Source organism: Cebus imitator, unplaced genomic scaffold (genome assembly GCF_001604975.1).
Source record: "Cebus imitator isolate Cc_AM_T3 unplaced genomic scaffold, Cebus_imitator-1.0 Scaffold284, whole genome shotgun sequence".
In the NCBI taxonomy this organism is placed as follows: domain Eukaryota; kingdom Metazoa; phylum Chordata; class Mammalia; order Primates; family Cebidae; genus Cebus; species Cebus imitator.
The window spans coordinates 2,846,687-2,871,562 of NW_016107599.1; the positions used below are offsets into that span (position 1 = coordinate 2,846,687).

At 37.3% G+C, this 24,876-nt stretch overlaps 1 protein-coding gene across 3 annotated transcripts in view; it reads right to left on the reverse strand.

The window, feature by feature from the left end:
- Positions 1-24,876, reverse strand: part of SYTL5 (synaptotagmin like 5) — a 95,727-nt gene that overhangs the window by 41,305 nt on the left and 29,546 nt on the right. For 2 of the 3 annotated variants that reach the window (XM_017501722.2, XM_017501720.2), the window contains exons 3-5: positions 15,760-15,875; positions 14,206-14,314; positions 11,193-11,327 (exon numbers count right to left, since the gene is read on the reverse strand). In XM_017501722.2, the coding sequence (XP_017357211.1) occupies positions 11,193-11,327; positions 14,206-14,314; positions 15,760-15,875 (360 nt within the window). The remainder of the gene's footprint in view (positions 1-11,192; positions 11,328-14,205; positions 14,315-15,759; positions 15,876-24,876) is intronic. The other variant, XM_017501721.2, reaches the window with a different exon arrangement.

A 24,876-nucleotide genomic window follows, 5' to 3' on the forward strand; every position in this document is an offset into this window, starting at 1 on the left:
GACCATTGGATGGAACTGTCAACCACAACCCCTAAGATTTTTTAAGGTTGTGCAGCAGAGAAGTCACCAAACCAAATTTGTCCTGGTCTACATTACCAGCTACCACCACCTTCAATAATCATGAATAGAAGTGGCATTTACTTAGTATCTTCTAGGTGTTAGAGCCATTTTCCATCCCCAAATATCCATGTAAAATACGTTTTAGAATATTATTTAATATTTTTAAAATGAAGAAATTGAGTCTTGGAGAGGTTAAATAATTATTCCATACATGTATGCATGTACACACACGTGCATACACACACACTGACATACCACTATGCTATCATACAGTTAGCATGTGACAAAGTCAGCATAAAAACAGTATTGTTAGTCTACCCAAAGCCTGTGACCATTCTAGTTTCTCATACTGCTTACTCAACATTTCACTAAGAACAAATCATTCCAGCCAGGCAGATTTTGCATTTATAGAATGAACTATCAAACAAAAGATAATCAAAGGAGCAAAGTGCTGGGAGTTAGTTTCTTGGGACTTAAGAGAATTATGAAAATTTTTTATGTTACTAAAGAGTGTTTACTAAAGGGTGGCATTTCTCTGTTACTAAAGAGTCTCTGCAGAAAGGGTCTCTGGCTTCCTCTTTGTAGAGATGGCACTCTAACTAAATTACAGTGCTGTGGACTCAGGTGAGATGTCTGTGATTGAATCTGTTGATTCTGACAACGAGAGTACAATTTTGTTTTCAAGAAAATTGATACACTTTGGAATTCTAATTTCCTTGGTGATGTCCCTGAACCCTTCTACCTGAATCATGACATTTCTACATTTGACAAAAGTTGGCCACATTGGTACCTTTCCAAGTATTTCTGATCATCTCACAGGTCCTAAGGAGAGGCATAGAGACTTTCCCATTGATGCTGTACTGTGACCATAGCTTCTCTAGGACAAAGTTAACACAAAAATATCTCTCCCTACTGTTTCTGGTAAAATCTCTTTAAAAAAGAAAGGGCAGTAGTGAATCTTGCAGAAATGAGTCAAGAAAGTTATGAGCTGAAGGGACTCGTGGGTGTTTCTGCTTGTGTGCGTGCTGAAGGTCTTTCCAGAGCCAGGTGGTTTTGAGAAACGTCCCATCATGGATTAGCCTTGCTGAAACCAAAAGTGCTGCTTATGTAGAAGCTCTGGCAGAAGCTGATTAATTGTGGTGATGACATTTAAGAGGCTATCCTGTAATAGGAAAAAAATTCTTGTGATTGTAAGTCAGCTACTGCAAATTATCATTGCTAGCAGCATTATCTCAAAAATGACATAGACTTTCACATTTGTTCCTGACATTTATTGTGTGAGCTTCTCAAAAATATTTTTTCCTGTTGATTAAACTCAGAAAAGGTTTAGTATGATAAGCATATTGCCATAAATATTTGGGTGTCAACTCTTTTAGAAGTTATGTGGAATATGACATAAATACGTGAATCTTTGCCACTTAAATTGGAAAAGGATAAAAGCTTCATTAAGTCAAAATTAAAGTTTTGAACTTTAAAGGTCAATTAAGAAAAAGCTATTTTTTGATTCAGCTATCATGTTGCTTACATTTAAATAAGAAGTCAATAAACCTTCAAGCTAAAATGTGGTTAAGTAAAAACCAGCAAGAAGGAGATACATTTATCTCATTCTAAAAGGCCCAAATGTGGTGATATGTCACTGTCTGGGAGTTTGGATATTCTGGGTTTCTGAAAGACACATTTTCCAGATTACAAAAGAGTTTCACTTACTTTACCTTATGAAATATACTTTGAAAGCCTTCTGTTTGTTATCTGTAATTCCATGGGTAGGGTAAACACATCTGACAGCAATAATTTTAGTATATCCTTACAATGACCCTGTATGGCAGATGCAACTGAATGTTTGTTCCAAGCTAGAAAATCCAGGAGTGGCCAGCCCTGTAATTTTTTTCTTACCTATGAAAAACATCTGAGCCCCTGGCCCTTCTCATGGAACATGGACCATACCAGGGATTAAGGCCCTGAGTTTTGGGTTAAATGAAGGTTTCCAGGTGGAGGTCAGTAGGGGGAAGGTTTTAGGTGAAAATGCTATATAAACTGTATGCTATTTGCAAGTGGTTGTGGTTTTCCTGCCCAGCCCACCACTGCTGGACTCTCTCCCCTGTGTGTAAGACCCTAATAAAATCCCACGTCTCGTTTGCTGGCTCTGAGTCTCTTGAACCTGGCAGCTTCTCTACTGAGGTTAATAGGGGTTTAGCACAGCATCATGTTGCTCCGAAATTGTGGTAACAGCTTCCCAGGTGTATCCATTTCTAGACAGAGGATTCAAGGGTAGGGGCAGAGATTACAATTTAATGAGTTGCCTTTCTGGTTTACATAAAGGTCTCCTAGGAGTTGTAGCCAGGAAACAATTTCCCAGGATTCAGCCTTCCCAGAGTGGCTGACAGTGTTGAGCCTGTACCCATGTGGTGAAATATGTGCTCTCAAGGCAGCATTAACCTGAGAGACCCTAAAACTCACTGGTACAATGAGGCTAATGTGCAGCACAACACAGAGACAGTGCATAATATTCTTTTTTTTTCTGAGGTTCATGAGCATTCCTAACTTCTTTTAGTTACTTTGTATCTACAATAAATTTGCAGGAAAGATGGCCAAGGGAGGTTGCAGTTAGAAAGAGATACAAAAAATGGATGTAGCTCAATCTTCTAGTCTTTGGTGATCACCACGTGCTGTGTCTTTATTAACAGTCTTATGTGAGATGAGTGGCCCTCATCCTTACATGCACATTAGAAAACTCCAGGGAGCTATTAAAACTCCCATATCCAGACTACACCTCAGGCTAGTCACATGGGACTCTCTAGGTATGGGATCTAGGTGTCAGCATGTTTTAAGACTTCCCTGGTGATTCCAATGTGAAGCCAAGGCTAGGCTGAAAACCACTGTACTAAGCTGTGAATAAAAATTCGTCAGTCTCAGACATCTCTCCACCTGCATTGTTCTCTCCCCTTCTACCACTATTTTCTTTCTTTTTTTTTTTTTTTTATTCAACAGGAGAGCTCAGCTATTCTTGTGGTTTGGACTGTGATACATGGAAGGACACTTAGTGAGTGAATGTGTTGCACTAGGGGTCAGCAAACTATGGCTTGTGGACAAATTTGGGCCAAATGTTTCTATATAGCCATGTGCTTAGAGTAGTTTTTACATTTTTAAATGGTTAAAAAAAATCAAAAGAATAATAATATTTTGTGGCACATGAACATTATATGAAATTCAAATTTCAGTGCCCATAAATGAAATGTGATTGGAATTCAGGCAGCCCATTCATTCATGTGTTGTCTATACGGCTTCCATGTTCTGACAGCAAAGTTGAGCAGTTGAGACAGAGATCATATGGCCTACAAGGTCAAACATATTATCTATACCTTTACAGAAAAGGTTTGTTGATCTTTGTGCTTATGCCCACTTGGGGAAAAACTCTAAGCATGTTTTTCCTTTCCTCTCACAGTACGACAACAATTATCAATCAACACAGAAGACTTCTGTGATCAAAGATGTGGGGTTTTCCCCCACATGCTAAGCCGCAAACATCAGCTGCGTGTCCTCTAATTAAATTCTGACACTATCTATTCAAAGAGGGTGTCAGATCTTACAGGGTGAGGGATCAGTCCCTAAGACTGCCCTCCCCCAGACACTAGTCATATGTCCAGGCCTTCAGAACTTCTGACCAATTGTCTTCGAGTTGGGGTTCCCATGACCCCCTCTTTGGGTTTAACTGGAGTGGCTCACAGAACTCAGGGAAACACTTACATCTACCAGTTTATTACAAAGGATATTACAAAGGATACAGATAAAGAGATGTGTAGGGTGAGGTATGGGGACAGGACTGTAGAATTTCCATGCCTTCCCTGTGCATACCACCCTCCTGGAACCTCCACACGTGTGGCTATCCAGAAGTTCTCTGAACTCTGTCCTCTTTAATTTTTATGGAGGCTTCATTACATAGGCATGATTGACAACTGTGTAAATGTGATTGGACAGAAAGTGCATGATCTAAACCCAGCAAGGCCTGTCTGTTCAGGCTTTTCTTGGATTCTCTGTGTTGCATTCCTCCCTCAGGTTATCCTATCCCTCAGGTTATCCTGAGGGAGGAATGCAACACAGAGAATGAGGCAGGGTTCTCTGGAATGAGGGTCTTTTGAATCACAATCAGATTAGAGTCCTGCTTGGGTAGGTCAAAGAAGGACAGCAGAAGGTCAGAGAGAAAGATTGTTTCCTGAGGCCTAAAGCTGCCCAATAGCATAACAAGGACTATGGAAGTTAGGAGGCAGGAACTATGGATAAAAACCTATATACATATTAACACCACAGTGCCTATGCACACAGGTACATGCGCGCGCGCGCGCACACACACACACACACACACACACACACACACACACACACAGATGTGTCTATTTAAAAACAAAACTCTTTGAAGAGGCCAATACACCCAACGTAAGTAAATTTCAGTTTTGGGTGTTTGTGTGTTAAACTTAGACCCAAGTGAGCCATCATAGGAGCCCTTGAAAGCAGAATTAGGGAAGTAGACAGATGAGAAAGACATGGAAATTCCTCAAGCAGCTTCTCTAGCTGCAATGTCCCCTGAAGCCACTGCCTTCTATGGCTTACTCACACATATCTTCCTTTTCCTTTTCGGAAAGAGGACAAGAGTAGTATAATGTAATGGGCACTCAATGAAATTGTCCAGTGAATCCTAGTGTTAACTATATAAACAGCTTTATAATTTGACTTAATAAAACAAAAGCTGATTTGTTTGGTGGTTTTAAAATGGTTAGTGTTTCCTTAATGGATTTGCTTCCTTTAAGAAGATTCCTTTTAAAGTGGAGGAGACAGTTACCATGAGGAAGGGACTTCTGCTGGGTATAAAGAAAGAGAAAGAGATCTTAAGAACAGATAGTACTCTAAATGTGATAATATTTTTGTTATTTAGCATCACATTAAAATTCTGATCTAATTTCTTGTTTCTAAATAATGACCAGAAACCATTTTGAGTAGAGAGGCCAGCAGCCATGAAAAGCCTTGAGTCAATTAGAAGTCCGGGGCAAGAAGAAAGCCAACTACCTTCCTGCATAGAGACAATGGAAAGGAAGTATTTAACAGAACTTAGCTTTCAGCAACTAAATAGAACAAGTACTTACTGCATACTTAGTAGTTCAGAATTGCCAACGTCTTGTTCTGAGTAGGATGCTATATCGTATATAAGAAGATAGTTATTAAGGCATCCAAAGCCATCTACATCCTGGTCCAATTTACCTCTCCATCTTCTCCTCTCTTGTACACCATACTTCAATTTTTATACTCTAGAAACTCTGAACAGTTTCTTTTCAACACACATAGTCTCCTTTAGTGTCTATTTTCCTTTGTACTTTTTATTTCTTCTGTGTAGAATGCTCTTCCTATCTTTCTTTACCTGACCAAGTACTCCTTATTTCTTAAAAGCTACTTAGGGGTCATCTCAATGAAGCTCCCCCAAATCCTTTGGAAGGATAAATGCCTATCTTTGGTTTTCCCATAGCATGCAGAACATCTTTTAAAAATCTTATTACTATATTGTATTTATTTGTTTAGTTATACTAGCCTTCCTGCTAAACTGGAAGCTCATAAAAAGGTGGAACAGTATTATTGTCTAAGAATTTCCACATTTACCATCTGGCATATATAGTACTAAGTCAATAATTTTGGCAGAGCTGTGTGTTGAATTCATTTGTATAAATAGAATGCATAGATGACCAAGTCATATATCTCTGCTTCTCAATGACTTGTAGAAGAACAAGGGCTATGTATTTTATCTTAGCTACCCTGAGAATGGTAACATGTCACATAATACATGTTTAGGTAGCAGTGAGAAAAAGAGAAATTTACTAAATTGGAGGAGGGAAATGTGTTAGATTTAGTTCATAGAAATAGAGCATGCCAAGGCAGTGAATCCATAGGAAACAACTGGAGAAAGAGACAAAACAGCAAGGAGGAGAATTCAGGCTTTCAATCATTTGATGGCAGGGATGAAGCATGGGTGTGACTTGAATTACTGAGCCTCCATACCTTCTCACGTTATTGGCATTATAATGAGTAAAGTCACACATAATATAAAGTAAACAGAAATCAAAGGCTGAACAATGGCCTGACAAGCTGCATCTTTGAAAGAGGTCTGAGAGCAGTTTGGGAGGGATGTCGTAGCAGACTCTGTCAGTATCCCTGCCCATTTGCCCTCAGCACCTACCTCTACCCACAGAACCCTGGTTACTGGGAACACCCAGAACTCCCTGCCCGAGGAGTTTTTTTTTGGATCACCGAAGCATAGAGCCCCTGCGAACAGGGCAAGTGGGAGAGTTAGTGCCCTAGAAGCAGCCCTCAATCAATTTTGAACAAAGAGCTACTGTAAAAATATTCCAGATTCCCTACCTCTTGACTGGATAACTCTGAGGTACGTTCAGTACTGTTTTCTAGAGTTGACCAGTGAGATTGAGCTCTAGTTGCCCACAATAGCAACTGGCTTAATGATACATCCTTTTTGCCTCCCTTCCCTTCTCTGGCTCATTTCCCCACTCTCCTATCTCTGTTTCCCTAGATCACATTCTGAACATATTACTTACTCTTGAATTCTTATTTCAGGATTTTCTTCCAAAGGAGCCCAAATCAAGTGTATATTGGTGCATATAGTGGGGAAAGGATGAGTTTAGAAAAGGATGGCTTTGAGTTCTAAATAGAAGTTTCCAGCTACAGTTCTTTTTTTGCAACTTCAGACTGTGTATCTCCCACTGATAAGGTCACAGTATAACAAAATACTCTGGCGAATTCACGTTTCCTCTCCTATTTTATCACATGTCAGTTGCTCCTTGGAATTAAAATTCACTTTTCTCAGGCCACCATGGTTTTGAGAATTGCTTTAGGCTGTTAGCATTTGCTGCAGCTTGTGGCTTTGATTGCCTACCCCTCACTCTCCCTAAGGAGGGCTGAGCTTACCCAAAGGTGATTAAAATGGAAAAAAAGGAATTAGCAGTATCAGACAAAGGAGGCAAAGGCACAGGAAAGAGGTGAAAGTAATTTTCTTTTGCAGGACAATGCTCACAGTCTATATCCTTTTGAGTCACGAAACGACCACAGCTGTATTATATAATAAAATGTACATACTTCCAGAAATATGCTATACATTTAAACATTTTTTAGAGCCTGGTAAGAAAAGGAGTTTGCTAATAGCATTAGCAATAGCAACTAGCTATATAATGTTTTATCTAATACACAAAACAGACCAATGTTGACTTTGTGGATGTGGTCCTGACTCAGTTAAACACTCCCACTTCACTATATTCAAATTATTAGTAAGAGGCTGCCACCTAATTGGCACCTTAATTGTAAAGATGTCAACGAAAATTACATTCAGGACAGGAGAATAATTTTATTTCTGATGAAAAAGGAAGGTATCATTTAGTGATAGAACGGGCTTAATAAACTCACTTTACCAAAATAATAGATATGAGGAATGGATGATTCTTTAAAGTCATGATAATACCCAAAGTGCTATATTTCCTGGGCAGAGAAAGAGTGAGGGGCAGTGCTAGCTAAGGGCTGGCTTGAATGGTGTGGTATCTGCTTTTGGTAGATCAGAGCCAAAGCAAAGCAGTTTGCGAAGCTTCACAGAGACTGTGACCGTCAGTCCCAGCTCCACTGGAGAGCAATTAGGAATAACTGGGTGAAACTGGCGTGCTTGGGGCAGAGGAGTGGAGGGCAAAAAGATGAGAACCTAGGTGGTTACGAGACCAAAAAAGGTCCCGCGGCCTGTTCACGTTCCATGTGAATATTGTCATATTCTCCAATGACATGATAGAAAGGCTACTGAGAAACAGCATCATTCTTCCTCCATTTTTACTGAACAAAACACATTTTAGGTTCAAAGTTCTACTTTTACTTTGTTTTTTAAAAGAACATTGTTGATATCTCCCTCAGATTCCCTTTACCAGCTGTGCATGCTCCTCACTAGCTCCTCAGTTCTTTTCTGCTAATGGATGTCACCTGCCACCTTCAGAGACCTTCCCTTTAGGACTGGAGCTGGAGGCCTAGAAATGTCCTGGAGTTTGTCTCCTCCTCACCCTCACAGTAGAGTTATCAGATAAAATACAGAACTTGCAGTTCAATTTGAATTTCAGATAAACAATAATTTTTAAGTATAAGGATGTTCTACATATTGCATGAAACGTACTTATACTAAAAAACAGTTTAGTCTCAAGTATATATACCTGGGCATCCTGTATCTTCATTTGCTAAGTCTACAGACCCTATTCAAGGGAGGCCATGGTCAATCACTGACTGGTATAGGAGTGCAATAGTCCGCTCCTAAATGTGGAAAAAGTTCAGGGATATAGTTTATGCTCTAGAGTCTCCTACAGGATCAGGCTGAGTCCTCAGACCTCACTGGAGCTAGTACCACTATTTAGCTTCTTTCTCTTCTCTATTCTATCTCTCCTACTCCCTTCCTGGTTTCTCTTGGAATCACTTGATTAATAATAAATCACTTGCTTATATAAATCCTTGTCTAGGGGTCTGTTTCTGGGAGAGCATGACTTAAGTTAGAGATCTTACAAATCATACCACAGTGACAACTCATCACAACTTTGTAGGGATTAGAAATCACTACCTTGAATAATATTCTGTTTATTAACTACAACTTACATTTATGTTCCTAAAAATACTCTTTGTCTCATGTGTCAAGTCCCTAGCAACCGGTGAACATCCATTTGACAAACTCTTCTGAGAGGCTGCTAGGGCTTGTTTAATCTATTCATACTTTCCCCTGCTTTGAAACTACTGAAAAGAAATAAAGCCAACTGGACATCTGATAAAACATCATTTACACTATTATATGATGTGAGCTTTAAAAAGGAATGCCCAAGCCCAGCTGCTCTAGGAAAAGACCAATGATCCATGAAAAAATATGCATTGTACAGGAGAAAGGGAAATTATTGGTGAGCTCGGTCAGGCAATAGACCAAAGAGACTGGGATCTTACAGTCCCTTTAGGCGATGGAAGTTAAGAAAGGATGGGCTACCTCCTGCCTCACTTTTCAAAGGACTCATTTTGAAATAACGGAACTCATCTCACTGTGGCAGTCCATTAATGTCATCATTGTGATAAATGAATGTTCAAGGGAAAAGGCATTTTGAGCATCTTTACTCCCTTTCTTAATGGAAAAACATTGTTCTTAACATGCTTAAGACAAAGCACTCCTGACTACAATATTCTGACTATCTGTAAGCCATTTTAGGTATTTATAATTTAAGATTAAATTCGACTTGGGGACTTTCTTTCAGCTTACAACAAGAAAAGAAGCTCCTTGGTCAATATAACAGTATTTGGTGAAACACGTCCATATGGCTTTATAGTTTTGGTTATTTATACCTAGCAGTAGATAAGACACAAAAAGTTAATCCAGGCAGATAGATTCCATTATTGTCTAAGCACTGTGATTCTAAGGAGAGCATGCCCCTTATTATTCTTGTTGAGTAACTGTAAGACATATAACTTGATATAGCATGATCTAATTTTGTTAGGCTGGGAGACTTTCTTTTTCTTTTTAAACAAGAAACATTGTCTTTCCTCTTTTCATATATATTGTCTTTCTTAAATGCTAGTTTCAAGTGTTAGCCAAGTCCCCAGGAGTCCTGGTGTCCTCCTGGAGTCTCTAGGAGGCTGAGCAAAAAGAACACCAAACTAATTGCTTACTGTCTCTAAATAATTTTGACTACTACCATCAGAGTCAGGAGTCCAACTATGAAAAACAAAAATGAGATTTATTTATTTTAATTTTTTTTAGAGACAGAGTTGTGCGCAGTCATCCAGGGTGGAGTGCAGTGGTGTGATCACAGCTCTCTGTAACCTCGAACTCCTGGGCTTAAGCAATCTTCCTGCCTTAGCCTTCTAAAGCATTGGGATTATAGACATAAGCCACTGTGCCCAGCCAAAAATGAAATTTTTATAGAAAGATTTTGTAGGACACAGCATGAAGCTACCTCAAGGGAAGCCGAATGAAACTATTTCAAGAATAAAGGCAATGATAGCTTAACAGTTTTTATTCGTAAAAGGGAATATAACAGCATTCTTGAAAGTTTGAGAAATACTGAATATAGTAATAATATTTTGATAATAGGTGATAAATAATTTATTGCTTCCTCGTAATTTTGTTTCTGTATAGTTTTACATAAATTAACGCTTGCAGGACTGCTATAGGGGAAAAAAAAGAAACAGCTATGGAGAATCACCATGAAAAAATAACCCAATAGTCAAAATAGTATCCCCTCTAAGGAAATTTTTTGGTCTACACTCTAAAATGGATTACAGGGAAGAGTGAAATTCTGCTTACATTCTTCCTAACCTAAGGAGAAAAGAAAATCTGCCAGTTTTGCTGTCTGGCTTAGCAGAATTACTCCAGATCCAAGGAACTAAAAGGGAGTTAACAGTTGGACAAACCAGTGAAATATAAGGGTAGATTTTTTTTTTCATTGCTAGTTTTGATAATATACTAATCATGAAAATAAGTCTTGACTATGCCCCAATAGGATACAGAAAATCATGCCTGATATAAAATGACTGTGCTCTTGGCTATTCTTTGTGTTTCTCTTTATTTTTCTTGACAAGTGATAGATCTGTGGATAGGACATTCTCACTTGGCTCCACTGATAGCCTCCTCTAGCTAGAGGAGGTGGAACTAGAAAGGAAGTGAAATTTATGAAAAATTCTCTGAGGCAATTCAAATGTAAAATTATTAGTAATTTTTTAAAAGCTACAAGGAATGTATTTGACACTCAGAGATTTCTTTTTCAGAAGCTTAAACAGAAAAAGCTCAAGAAGTCAATGGAAAACATTTTCTTGCCCTGTATATTTCCATTTGAACTGCAGCCCCAAATGCCAGAACATAAAGTTTCATCCCTGCAGGTGACATAGGCAATTCCAATAGCTGTAATTCCAGAAGTAGGGTATGTGCTTTCCATTTCAACTAAAAAGTATCCTCCTGAATTTTCAAATTATGTGTTAGGAGTTCTCCAAGTGGTAATATTTCACAGATACCTAAAATTCCCCTATGAATGGGAATATATCAACATTTTCCTCAGGCTATATCATTGCTCAATCTGTATGACACTTACCTGTCTGAACCAGAGGCTGACTTTAAATTCCAAAAATGTTGACCATCTAAGTCCAAGCTATAGCTCCGCCCACTTTCAGTTTTGGGAGTTATGATTTCTCCTCTGGTTGCTGATCTGAACTTGCCAAGAAGAAATCTGAAATTATATATATATATATATATATATATATATATATATATATATTCAAAATTAGATAAGAAACCATTTAAAAATATCATTTCAAGAATACAATTTCTAGTATTTTAACAACAAAGGATTCTTCAATAAAGCAGCCTTAGGGCTGAGAGGTTCTGGAGAATTCCCAGTGCCTCTGCAATACAGTATCAAGGGTTGTAATGAGAAAGATTATGATATTCTCTCAAGACCGTACCACTTGCTGGTAGGTCACTACTAAGCAAAAGACTGCCTGCTCTGAGAACTCAGCACTGTCACCTGAAAAAGAAGATGCATTCCCTGGGCTGAGCCTCTTTGCAGGAATAGTAAGAATAGAGAGTTTGTATTCACTTTGCTCAGAGCGGGGAGCCAGGATGATCCTTTTGAACAACCTGAGGTAGCTACTTATTAGAATTGTAGCTCCATGAGAGCAGTGACTCTGCCTTTATTGTTTCTTGCCAGATTTCCTGAGCCTAGAATGATGCCGGGCACATACTAGAATCCAACCAACTCTTGTGGAATAAATAATGTGGTTGAAACCATCTTTATTATCTTCCATGACATTTCTCCTTGTGCCTCATGTTGGATAAAATCTGATTACATTCCCATTTCACTAAATTATTTGGAATTTAAGCAAAAACAGCCTTTTAGGAACCTAAAGTCCTGATCCAGGATACCGAGTGCCCAAAACATGGGTGTTTCCAAATGTACTTTAATGACAAAATTAAAGCTATATTCCTTTTTGTAATGTCATTGGGAGGTACACTTCATTTACATTCTCCAGTTTTCTAGAGGAAAAAATGGATTCCAGAGGTACTGTCACAATCTTAATGGAATCTGCCAAGTTGTCTGTTTCAAAAAGACCCCTGAAATAGTGCCATTGTCAAAGTGTCTGAAGCTTCAATCTACTGGAAAATTACATTCTTCTTTGGTGATAATACTACTTAATATAATGTCAAGGTATGGTGCTCTGAGAACCACCTCATGCATGTCCTCTACTTAAGGTATCTCTGCCTGGAATCACTCTTCCTCTGTTTTGTGATCCTGAATCCCATTTATCATTCAAACTCCTTCTCAAGTCCCATGTACAATTTGATGTCTTTCTGAATGGCTCCTATTCTCAACTGGCATTTATTATCTAGCCACTTATTTATACATACTCAATAATTTGTTACCTATGACATCTCTTGTGGTGAGCACCCTCTACTTTAGAAAGGCATTCAGGTAGCTCACATTGCCACCTTAAATCTTCCTGCAATTCTTTTATACTTACTAACTTTTCAGGTGTGTACCTTTTCTCCCCAACTAGATGTTATATTCCTTGATGACTGAGAACAATCAGACCCTTGTTTTGAATTTCAGCAAGGCTCAGCCCAGTGCTGTAATGGTTTGAATGATTCAGAATTTGCATAATTGATTGTGCTGGTGAGTTAGCTATTGTCTCCCTTCTCCAAGTCCACTATTCTGTAACCTGCTCTATGATACCTGAGCTGGGGTCTGCAAATGACAACTCCTAGAGGCATTTGTGGGCTCTGAGTTACTTATTTAATCAAGCTATTGATTGTTTTTTATGAGTCAGGTACCATGCTAGATACTGTAACACAGAAAGAAACCACTGGTCTAGCCCTAAAGGAACTTAAATTAAGTGTGTGTGTGTGAGTGTGTGTGTGTGTGTGTGTGTGTGTGTGTGTGTGTGTTGATGGGGTGTCAGAGTGCAATAAGATGGGTGGTGTACATGTACAAAGTATTGGGGTGACCCAAAGAGTGATAAATGAACTCAAGATGGTAGGAAGGATCTATACATAGGATAGGATACAAAGGATACTCTAGGCTATCTCTCCAACTCATCTCTGCTCATCAGTGAAGAAATGGTTTGTCATGAGTGCTTGAGTTAGATGACATTTAGATTGTAAGAACCCTAGACATTTTGTACAGCCAGATAAAGCTTCCAACACCAGCACCCTCTTACTTTGTATTCTACTGAGAGAATGAAGCAGTGCTGCCTGGAAAGGACCATAAAGTTAGCCAGGCATAGTAGCACATGCCTTGCAGTCCCAGCTACCTGCTGGGGAGTTCAAGGCCAGCTCAGGTAACATAATGACACCCCATCTCAATAAAAGAAAGAGAAAGGACTATAAAACAACTGGGTGCATATTAGAGCTCTCACTGCTTCAGTCGCAAAAACTGGCCAACAGCTGCCTGAGAAACAAACGTTAAAAAATGTAGGGCTGTGAAGTAGTAGTTTGCCTTTTGGCCCTTATAGCCTATATTTCAGGATGCACTTTTCTCACTTGAAAGAAACTTATTGATCCCTTATGTATCTCCCATTCCTATCCTCGGTACTTAACATTTGCATTCTATATTTGCTCAATGAACTAAGTCACTGTGGTGGCCAAATGTGATTTTTCTTCTTAAGGAAGCCTGAATTCTAAATAGGGAATATGATGCTTTAAGCTCAATGAATAAATTTTTATTTTGGATGAAATTATATATCAGCACACAAGTTGGAGGAAAGGAGTATTGACATTGTACAACGGAAACTGTTGTCACCTCTTTATAGACTGGACCTGACATGAAGCCTTCTACTTACAAGTAATGGAAACCATATAGTACAAGACCAGATATGTCAAATGAAAGGAAAATTCTTCTGTGCATAGGTCAGAGGGGACTTTTATTTACTTATTGAAAATTATTAAAACTGCATTTTCTGAGAAGAATGATAAGAAAGTGTAACTTCGTTTGAGTCTCTGACCTCCTCTGGGTCACTGAAGTGACTTATAACTTGAAAAATGAACGAGTCTTTATTTCAGAGGTATCTGGAATAAAGATCAAAAATTCCCTCAGAAAGACCATGTCTTACCCCTTTCTCTTGGGCCCATCATGGCTGGCCTTCTGCCCAGCAGCAGGTGAAGTGTCTGACTTTTCTGCATCCTGGTGGGTTTGCTCTTGGCTCCGTACTTCTTCAGCTCCTCATTAACAAATAATCAGAAGACAAATTTATATACAAAATGACCAGAAATGAGAGGAAATTTATATTCTGCTTTCACTTTCCCAAATTAGCACAGGGCAAAGACGTCTATAATAATTGGTAATGCCTTCTCATCCCAAGTTTTTCAGTCACACAGTTATTTCTAATTTGTTGAGTGTTCTAGAGTTAACTGAGGACAAAGATCCTGGACTCATCTGTGGGAGGTTTACTGAGATAACCTTTCTAGGAATGACTGCATCAGCCTTCTGCTGATATTTTTAGAGCAGGGGAACATGGTCTCCTAAGATCTCCAAATCCCTATACATTGAGTTCTAGCATGAGGTTATAGAAATGATGTCCTAATTTCCGGGCATATAAGCCATACTTTCTGGAAGGGTGGGCACCTGTGCAAATAATTGTGACTTCAGAAACTGCCTACATTTTGGAAGGTACTGAGATTTGAGTGGAAGAAGAGGCCATGGCTGACTGCCTAATTCTAACTGTACTCCATACCATCTCTCTGTAGCATCAGATCTATGTGACCCATGTGGAAAAGCCTTTCCTTGCTAGTCGCACGCCCAGAAGTAACACTGGAATCAGTTACAAGCCTCCTCACCGTACGTGCCAGACTTAAATACAAGTCTTGTCTCCTCTGTATTAAAGATGAGATAAGCCAAGAAACAGGCCAAAAGGTGTTTTTCCTACTTTTACTACACCATGTATGAGAAAAATGCTCCCATACACAAGGTTTACTCCATCTTTAACCAAATTTAGTTTGAATGCACCAGAAAGCACTGTCTAGGTGGAGTGTTATTTTCATTTGGTGCTGGTATTCATTCGGTAAGACTAAATGAATGAGAGAGACTGTCCTATGCATTTCAAGCCATTTAGCACCTCTGGCTCCTTCTCACCAAATGATGTTGACTCATCAGTCATTGTGTCAACCAGAAATGCCCCCCCACTTGCCTTTCCAAATGCTTCCATTTTGAGGAAGGGGGACAAAGTGCAGAATGTAAATCCTTGGTTGAGAACCACTGGATTTAAAAGGTAACATGTAAAAGAAATTGGAAATAAATATTGCTGAAAAATCAAGGATTGCTTCCATGATGTGAACCATTTAATTCATCTGTTTTATCTTACTTTCTTAAGTGTTTACTAAGATATTGGAAGTACATTCAGAAAAAGAACTTTCTATGATGGAGACAAATGCTTTCTTTGAAAATCTTGGTGTGTCAGATATCTGGAAAATCGCTGTGAATTTTATTTTCTACTGACTTCCTCTTGTCTTGTATGAATTACATATTTAGATTTCATGCTACCAAGTTGTGAAAAGACTTAAGTGATTCAGGAAGCTCATTTGTGCTTATTAACTATATAACATGGAGAAGTTATTTAGTCAAAATGAAGATGAAAACAGTTGTGAAACCACATAATTGCTTTAATTACCTGGACTTCTTCTTAAAATGGACTGTCGGACAACATCAGTGCCAAGAACATTGACTTGCTTGAAACGTTTTGCCTTTTCTTCAAAAAACCACTCACCAGTTATAATCCTTAGCTGCCTACTCAAGAGAAAAGGGAAGAGCACTGAAATCCAATTATTTAGCCACACAATTACCTCTCAAAAATCCCTAAACAAGTGAAAATAGCCAATTATTTATAAAGCTTGTCTCAATCTCTGGAGTATTTTATGGTGATAATAATAGCCATTATTAATTGAATATTTACTATCTGCTAGGTACTTGCTATTTGCGGTTCATACTTTATATATTTTTATCCACATAGCACATTATGTAAACACTATTATCCTAATTTTATAGATGAGGAAATTGGGACTTAGAGAAATAAAATAATGTGCCTCATATAACACAGCTGGTAAGTAGTAGAGCCAGGATCCCATCCCAATAAGTCTGGCCTGGGGCTCAAATTCTTAACCACTGCATTAGTGGATAAATGATCTTGATTGCAAGCAATAGGAATCTAGTAAAGGTTTTGAATTAAAGAGAGGTCAAGGTCAGACTCTGTTTTGGAAAGATGCTTTGATATAACATGCACACTGGATTAGACTGGTGAGAGAATAGAATAAAGAGAGGTTGGCCATTGTAATAGTCCAGTAGACAGATGATGACACCCATGCTAGGGCAATGGTAAGACTAAGAGGAGGGTAATAAATTCAAATTGTAGGTAGTGGAAGTGCTTGCCTGGATTTGGTAATCAATTTAATGTTAAAGATGCAAAAGAAGGATCCTTGAATAGTCACATCAATCTTTTAAACCCCACCTGCAATGGCTACGTGAAATCACCCCATCTCCCCTCCTGAAATGCTTATAATCCTTTTCTTTGTCTGTACTTCTCTCACTACTTATAGCATCCTTTAATATTATTTCTACCCTCTCATGTCTACTGGGCTGTAAACACTCTGAGAGCTTATTTCTGTCTGTTTCATCTTTTTTTCCATAGTACCTACAAGAGAGTCTTTCACAGACCATGATCTCGATTGTTTTTCAAATGAATGACTGACTACTCTCCCATAATTTTAATATATTATCCTTCTTTCATATCCTCAAAGTTCTCATTATTAACAGTGAAATGAGGGCAGGGACCTTGGCTTTGTTGTTCACTATTTCTAAGAGCAGTAACTGACACTGTGCTCAGGAAATATTTGTGGAATGAATGATAATACCTGGAATTCAACCTATAGCAGCTATGCTGTCATTTTCAGGCATATCACAAGGATTTTAACAGCTGTAGAAATCACTTGGTAGTCTAAATATATTTCTAATTAAAAATTAAGAAACGGTTTTAGCTGATTACGTGAGCACTACTGTCCCAAAACCTCTATGGGACATGTTCTGAAAATAGTAAATAGGACTATGTAACTAGGGTAAAGGGTTTGTGGAGAAGTCCATTGAAAAGTGGAGTTAAAAGGTAGGATTTGGGGCCAAATCTTTGAATGCCAAGCTAAAGAGCTGGAGTGTCATTCTAGCAGTTTTTCTAAAGGTCAGATTGAATCATATAATCTCTGGATAAATATGTGAAGAAGAGAGAAACCAGAGGGTAAGCAAGCAAATTAGAAAGTTAAACAATAAACAGGATACAAAATGATGAAGATGCAAATCAGGGTATCATGGAGGTGAAGAGTAAAAAGAAAGATACAGACACTTGGGCTGAGAATGAGAATCAGCAAGAACATGTCTAATATGGTGGTTGAAGAAAAGCAACTGAGAGTCAAATAGACATTTCTAGCCCCAGAGTATTATATTCATTTGATTCAGCAACTTATTGGACTTGAAAATCATTGGCTGGATCCCAGATAGAAAAGTCACTCCAGAAAAATATGTCAGCCTTGTTCTCCACAGCAATTATCCTGAAATCTGTTCCGAATCTATGAGGCAAAGGTAAATTATATATGAAACATCATTCCACTACTGGGAAAAAAAGTGAAAATGTTAACTTTGGAGAAAAGCATTCATTGAAATGTAAGACCATAGCTTGTCTATCGTAGATCTACTCCCAAGTGGCTGTATTACCTATTGAGAAGCCCAGATTGTTAGATAAGCTTCATAACAATAACTATATAAATTATGCTTATGGAATATGGTCAAATTTAAGATATAACCTACCAAAACCAAAAGCTTGAATGGGTTATTTCTGGATACATTTCGAGTGATCTATAGATTTATATATGACTATTTATGTTGGAAATCCAGGTGATAATTGTGGTATTCTAAATTCTAAGGATGTCTCTTGTTTCTTAGCTATTCAATCAAACACTAATCCAGGTGATGATGTGATCAGAATTTGCTGACCTTAAAATAGTAAGATTATCCTAGATTATCCATATGGGCCCAAAGCTATCACATAAGCCCTTAAACACAAAGGAAGAAGAGGAAGTCAGTAAAGACACTGCAGAATGGAAAGTCAGATTGCGAAGATGAGAAAGATTTGACATGCTGGAAAAGCTCTGAGGCACAGCGGTCCACAGGCTATGACTAGAAAATGAGGCCTCTGTGAGCTAAGAACGGCTTTCAGTGAACAGTCAACAAGGAAATTGGCACCTCATTCCGACAGCCACAAGGAGCTGAATTCTGCCCACAAGAATGAGCTTGGAAGTGGATTCTTTCCAGACCCTCTTATAAAAAAGAGCTCAACTAGCCATCACCTTGATTTCAGCCTCGTAGAACCTGGAGTAGAGAAGCGAGTCAAACCAATCCAGACTCCTGAGCTCCAGAACTATGAAATAATACATTTGCATTGTTTTAAACTGCTAAGCTGTGGTAATACTTAAGGTGGCAATAGAAAATTACTATAATAATTTAACAAAGAAATATATTTGTTTGAATATTCAATTCTTGAAATTGCATAGGTTGTAAGAATATGAATAAGGAAAATTCAGAAGCAATAGGGAAGAGGAAAGCACACTATGGTCCATGGGTCAAATTCACTCCATCATCTATTTTGTACAGCCACAAGCTAAAAATGGTTGTTACATTTTTAAATGATTGAAAAAAAATCAAAATAAGAATATTTAATGAAATGTGAAAAGTATATGAAACTTCAGGTTCCATAAGGTCTTCTAAAAAGATAATTTCAGCTTTTATTTTATATTCATGGGGCACATGTACAGGTTTCTTATGTGGGTATATTGTCTGGTGCTGAGGGTTGGGGTATGAATGATTCCATCACCTAGATACTGAGCTTAGTATCCAATAGGTAGTTTTTCAACCCTTGCCCCCACCTCCAGGAGTACGCAGTGTGTATTGTTGCCGTCTTTAACTCCATATATATCCAATGTTTACCTCCTAATTATAATTGAGAACATGCAATATTTGGTTTTCTATTCCTGCATTAATTCGCTTAGGATAATGGCCTCCAGCTGCATCCATGTTGCTGCAAAAGATACAATTTCATTATTTTTTATGGTTGCATAGTATTTCATGGTATATATGTACCACATTTTCTTGAACTAATCTATTGTTGATGGGCAGCTAGGTTGTCTCTGTCTTTGCTTTTTTAAACAGTGTAGCTGTGAATATACAAGTATGTGCATCTTTTGTGTAGAATGATTTTTTTTTCTCCTTTGGTTATATACCCAGTAATGGGATTGCTGGGTCAAATGGTATAATAGTTCTGTTTTTAGTTCTTTGAGAAATCTCCAAACTGTTTTCCACAGTGGCTGAACAAATTTAAATTCCCACCAACAGTGTATAAGCATTTCCTTTTCTCCACAACTTCACCAGCATCTGTTATTTTTTTACTTTTTAGTAATAGCCATCTGACTGCTGTGACATGGTATCTCACTGTGCTTGCTTTTTATTTGCATTTCTCTGATGATTAGTGACGATGAACTTTTTTTTCATATGCTTGTTGGATGCTTGTATGTCTTCTTTTGAGAAGGGTCTGTTCATGTCCTTTGCCTACTTTTTAATGGGATTATTTGCTTTTTGCTTGTTAACTTCATTACAGTAATAGATATGAAACATTTGTTGTATGCATAGTTTGTGAATATTTTCTCCCATTCCTTGGGTTATTTACTCTGTTAGTTTCTTTTGCTGTGTAAAAGCTTTTTGGATTAATTAGGTCTCACTTGTCAATTTTTGTTTTTGCTGTAATTACTTTTGAGGAATTAGTAATAAATTATTTGCCAAGGCTGATATTCAAAATGTCATTTCCTAGGTTTTCTTTCAGGATTTGTATAGTTTGAGGTCTTACACTTTAATGTTTAATCCAACTTGAGTTAATATTTGTATATAGTGAAAAATAGGGGTCCAGTTTCATTCTTCTGCATGTAGATAGCCAGTTATTCCAGCACCATTTATTAAATAGGGAGTCCTTTCTTCATTGCTTATGTAAATAAAGTTTTATTGAAAGATATCCATGCTCAATTGTTTATGTATTGTCTTTGGCTGATTTTGTGCTACAACTACAAAGCTGAGTAGTTGTAGCAGTAGACCACATAGCTCTCAAAGCCTAAAATATTTATTCCTGGTGTTTTATTTAAAAAAAAAGAGGAGTTTTTCAACTTCTGCAGGAGGCAAAGAGCAAACAAAAAGAAATAAACAACAAGGGGAACAATATAGTTCAATGACCAAAAAATCACTGGATAGTGGCCTGCCAAGGCTTTAGATTTTTTTTTTTTTGGTATGTTCCTGGGATGTAGGATGGAGTAGATAGAATACTGACAGCAGTTTCATGTGTAGCAGGGGAAAGTAGACATATCCAGTCTACATTCTCCAGGAAATGGACCTCCATATAACTTTTACCACATATGCCTAGAGCCGCCAACACCTAACACAAATAACATCTTCCCAGAATTGTTAGTCAGTACCTCTTGCTGCCCTTGTGAGAATAATAACTATACATCTTATATTTGTTAAACTCATGATGCATTTGAGTCATTTGTGATTTCAGAGCTTTAAAATATCAGAACAGATTGTTGAGATTATGACTTTGTCACCCCTCTCAGGTGTCAAGCCTTGTCAGGAGGCAGACAGAAGTCTTGGTAGAACAGGAAACAAATACTTAGTGAGTGCATATCAGTCACCAAGTAATATGCTAGTCACTTTACATATGGTATCTCTAATTTTCACTATAAGCCATGAAATATCTATTACTATTGCCAATTTACAGACAAGGAAACTAAAGCTCACATAAGTTAACCAATTTGTCCAAAGTTACAAAGGTATTACGTCAGAGACAGGATTTGTACTGAAATCCCAGATGCTTTACACAGCATTTTTTTGTTTGTTTGTTTTTTGAGGTAGAGTCTCACTCTGTCACCCAGGGTAGAGTGCAGTGGCAAGCTCTCAGCTCACTGCAACCTCTGCCTCCCAGGTTCTCCCGCCTCAGCCTCCCTAGTAGCTGGAACTATAGGCATGCACCACCGCACCCGGCTAATTTTGTATTTTCAATAGACACGGGGTTTCACCATGTTGCCAAGGCTGGTCTCAAACTCCTGACCTCAAGTGATCCACCCACCTCGGCCTACCAAAGTGCTGGGATTACAGGTGTGAGCCACTGTGCCCAGCCTACACAGCAAATGTTTATTGCATCAGGCCCCGGGCCAAGGCTAAGAATACAGAGATGAGGAAGACAAACAAGGACCTTGGCCATATGAAGATGCTAGTCTAGATTTATTCGTTCTTCGTTTCCAAGCAAGAAAAGTGAAAAGAAATCCCTTTCACATTATGATGAATATACAGCATTATAGTCAAAGAGAAAATCTTAAAAGTAGCTAGGGAAGAAAAAGGAAACCTACAAAAGAATCACAATTAGAATGACAGTTGACTTTAATAGCAATGATGAAATCCAGAAGCCAATGATATATCTTCAAAGTGCTGGGAGAAAATACTATCAATCTATAATTGCATATCCACAGAAATTACTGTTCAGGAATGAGGATGAAATAAATTTTCAACAAAATAAAAACAGATAATTTATCACCAATAGATTCTCACTAGAGGAAATTTTAAAGACTATACTTCAGGAGGAGGTAAAATAGATCTAAGGTATAAAAAGGAATGGTGAACAATGAAATCGATAAAATACATAAAAACCTAAACAAACATTGACTTATAAAGAAAAATGAAAGTACATAAATTGTTGAATTATGCAATGAGATGTATAAAATATGGGGCAAAAATCATGTATCAGTCAGAAAAATGATATTTAGAGTTTAAGAATATCAAGTTTCTTTTAGCTATTGATTTGAAAGTTTAATATAAACGTTGTAATTTCCAGGGTAACCGTTGAAAATGAAAAAATCATATAGTATGAATACCAGTAGAAAGGATAACATGGAATGAGAGAAACACACTTTAATGAATTGACAGATAATATAAATAAATGCAAATATTTCAGGAATCACAATGATAATAGAAATAAGTGTAAATATTATAGTGATCAATAAGTATAAATACTATAATTTAAGAAACAATATTATCAGATTAAATGTTAATTACATCTAGTATATATATCACGTATATGTATATACAAAACATATATAATGTATATAACGTATAAGTAAAGTGAATATTAAAATACATATAACATATTGTTTATTTTAAAATAGCATATATGCTACATAGAAGAGACTCACCTTAAACATATGGACACAGAAAGGTTTAAAGTCAAATGTTGGAAAAATATGTATGCAACTATTAACCAAAAGAAATTTGATGTAGCTGTATTAATAACAGAAAAAATAAATAGACTTTAAGGCAAAAACATATTTAGAGATGAAGGAGGGCAAAATGAATATCTCCAAATTAATACGGAAGAGACCAGCACCTAAAAGAAAATTGTGCAATATACATAAGTACTCTTATCACAGAAAAAAACACAAAAGGCCAATAAATATATGAAAAGATGCTCAACCTCATGCTTAAGCAGTAAGATGCAAATTGAAACTACAGGGAGATATTCCTTTATATCTGTCAGCTTGGAAAAAGTAAAAAAAATTTCATGATGCCAAGTGTTGGTAAGATCATGAAGTAAAGGAAACACTTACACAATGCTAGTGGGGTCTTATTTGGTAAAACTACTATAAAAAAGAATTTAACATTATCTTGTTAAGCTGAAAATGCTTGCTCATACTGTTTGCTGTGCAATTTCACTCCTAGATGCACACCCTGCAGTAGTCTTCTCAAGCATTTTTGGCAGAGGTCGCAGTAAGAAATACATTTTATGTCACAATTCAGAAAATAGATACACATGTATAAGTATATATACACACATATATGTATATGTATACTGACATTTTCTACTCTACTTTACTTTTTTTTAATGCTAGTTACTACCCACCAATGGGTCATGATCCACAGATTTTAAAATTCCACCATGTTTTTAATGCTAGTTACTACCTACCAATAGATAATAATCCACAGATTAAACAATCCCACTATAGAATGTACACAGTCATACATGTTTGTCAGATCATATGTGTAAGAATGTCATGGCAGCATGTTTTGGTAAAATTATAAAATGACACAATCTAAATGTTTATTCACCAGAAAATAGACACATTAAAGGAATGTAGCAACAGTGTAGATTAATGTAATATTATTCACACAAACATGGATAAATTTTACAAAAATGTTGTTGAGATTAAAACATCATGAAAGAATACAGGAAGTATGATTTCCATTTCCATAACATTCAAAAATGCAAAACTAGAAAATGTATTACTTAGAAACATATCCAAATGTGATAAAACTATAAAGTAAAGCAAGGGAATGAAAAATGCAAAACAAGATGTTGTACTTCGTAAACTGGGTAATGTGTACACAGGGGCAATTTTTATTATTGTTTAAACCATACATATGTATTCAATATCTTTGATGTGTACTTTATTTTTAGATTTGAAAATCTTGGCTCTTGCATATAGGTAAAGCAAAATAGCATGTCAAGACACTCAAAATAGCTTCTTACCATTCAAAAAATTTTTGGGTAAATGTGGGACTGCTCCAATGTGAATTTTTCCCTTGTAGCTGCACCATGAAAATTTGCTAAACTAGAGGTGATTTTGAAATGGCCTATGTGGCAACTACCAATATTCACTCATCGGGCCAAAGATCATCAGGAACCCACCTATGGACAAACAAATTGAGATTTTTTTGCTCATAATAATGAAAAAAAAAAAAAACCCATATACCATGAGGAATCATGGGGAGTCTCTGTAAGAGGCACTTGAAGGGATTTACTATGGGATTTGGGTTTATGTTAGTAATTTTGGGGAGAGTTTGATTGAACAGGGATTTTCTCTGGATTAAGCGATGTCAGAGAGTGGGGACAATTCTATCATTGGTATCTCAATAAATTTTATTTAGAAGGATGGCAAACTAATGCTAGGCTAAAGCTGTAATTGGAAAGGACGTAAGAGGTTATTTACATTGGCCAGGAAATGGGAGTGTTTGGTACTTTGTGGTTTGAACAATCATCTTGTTTACATCTATGATTTTTTGAAATGTTCTTGTTTTGTTTACTTTATTATTGTTGTAGAATGATCTTGTAGGATTCTGGTGCCCAGTTTCCAGATGTCAAGGGCTGTATTTCTCTTTCTTATAACAAAGGTGTATACATTCTCTTCTGCACTCTGTGTATATGTCATCCGTCAGTACTATCTTTTTTGAAATTTATTTTACTAATAAACACTCAATATTTTTCATCGATTTCAGTTATTTTATCCGTTGTAGTAATTATTACCAATTAATCAAAAATAAAAATATTGGGTTCCTCCTACTTTAAAAAGACAAAGATTCTCACAAGGACATATAGCAATATGTTGCAACATAGCATAAATGTAAGATCAGCCCACCAATGTCGTATTAGAAGTATTTCATGTTTTGGCCAGAGGCAGTGGCTCACGCCTGTAATACCAGCACTTTGGGAGGCTGAAGTGGGTGGATTACTTGAGGTCAGGAATTTGAGGCCAGCCTGGCCAACACAGTGAAACCCCATCTCTACTAAAAACGCACAAAAATTAGCCGGATGTGGTGGTGCATGCCTGTAGTCACAGCCACTCGGGAGGATGAGGGAGGAGAGTCACTTGAACCTGGAAGGCGC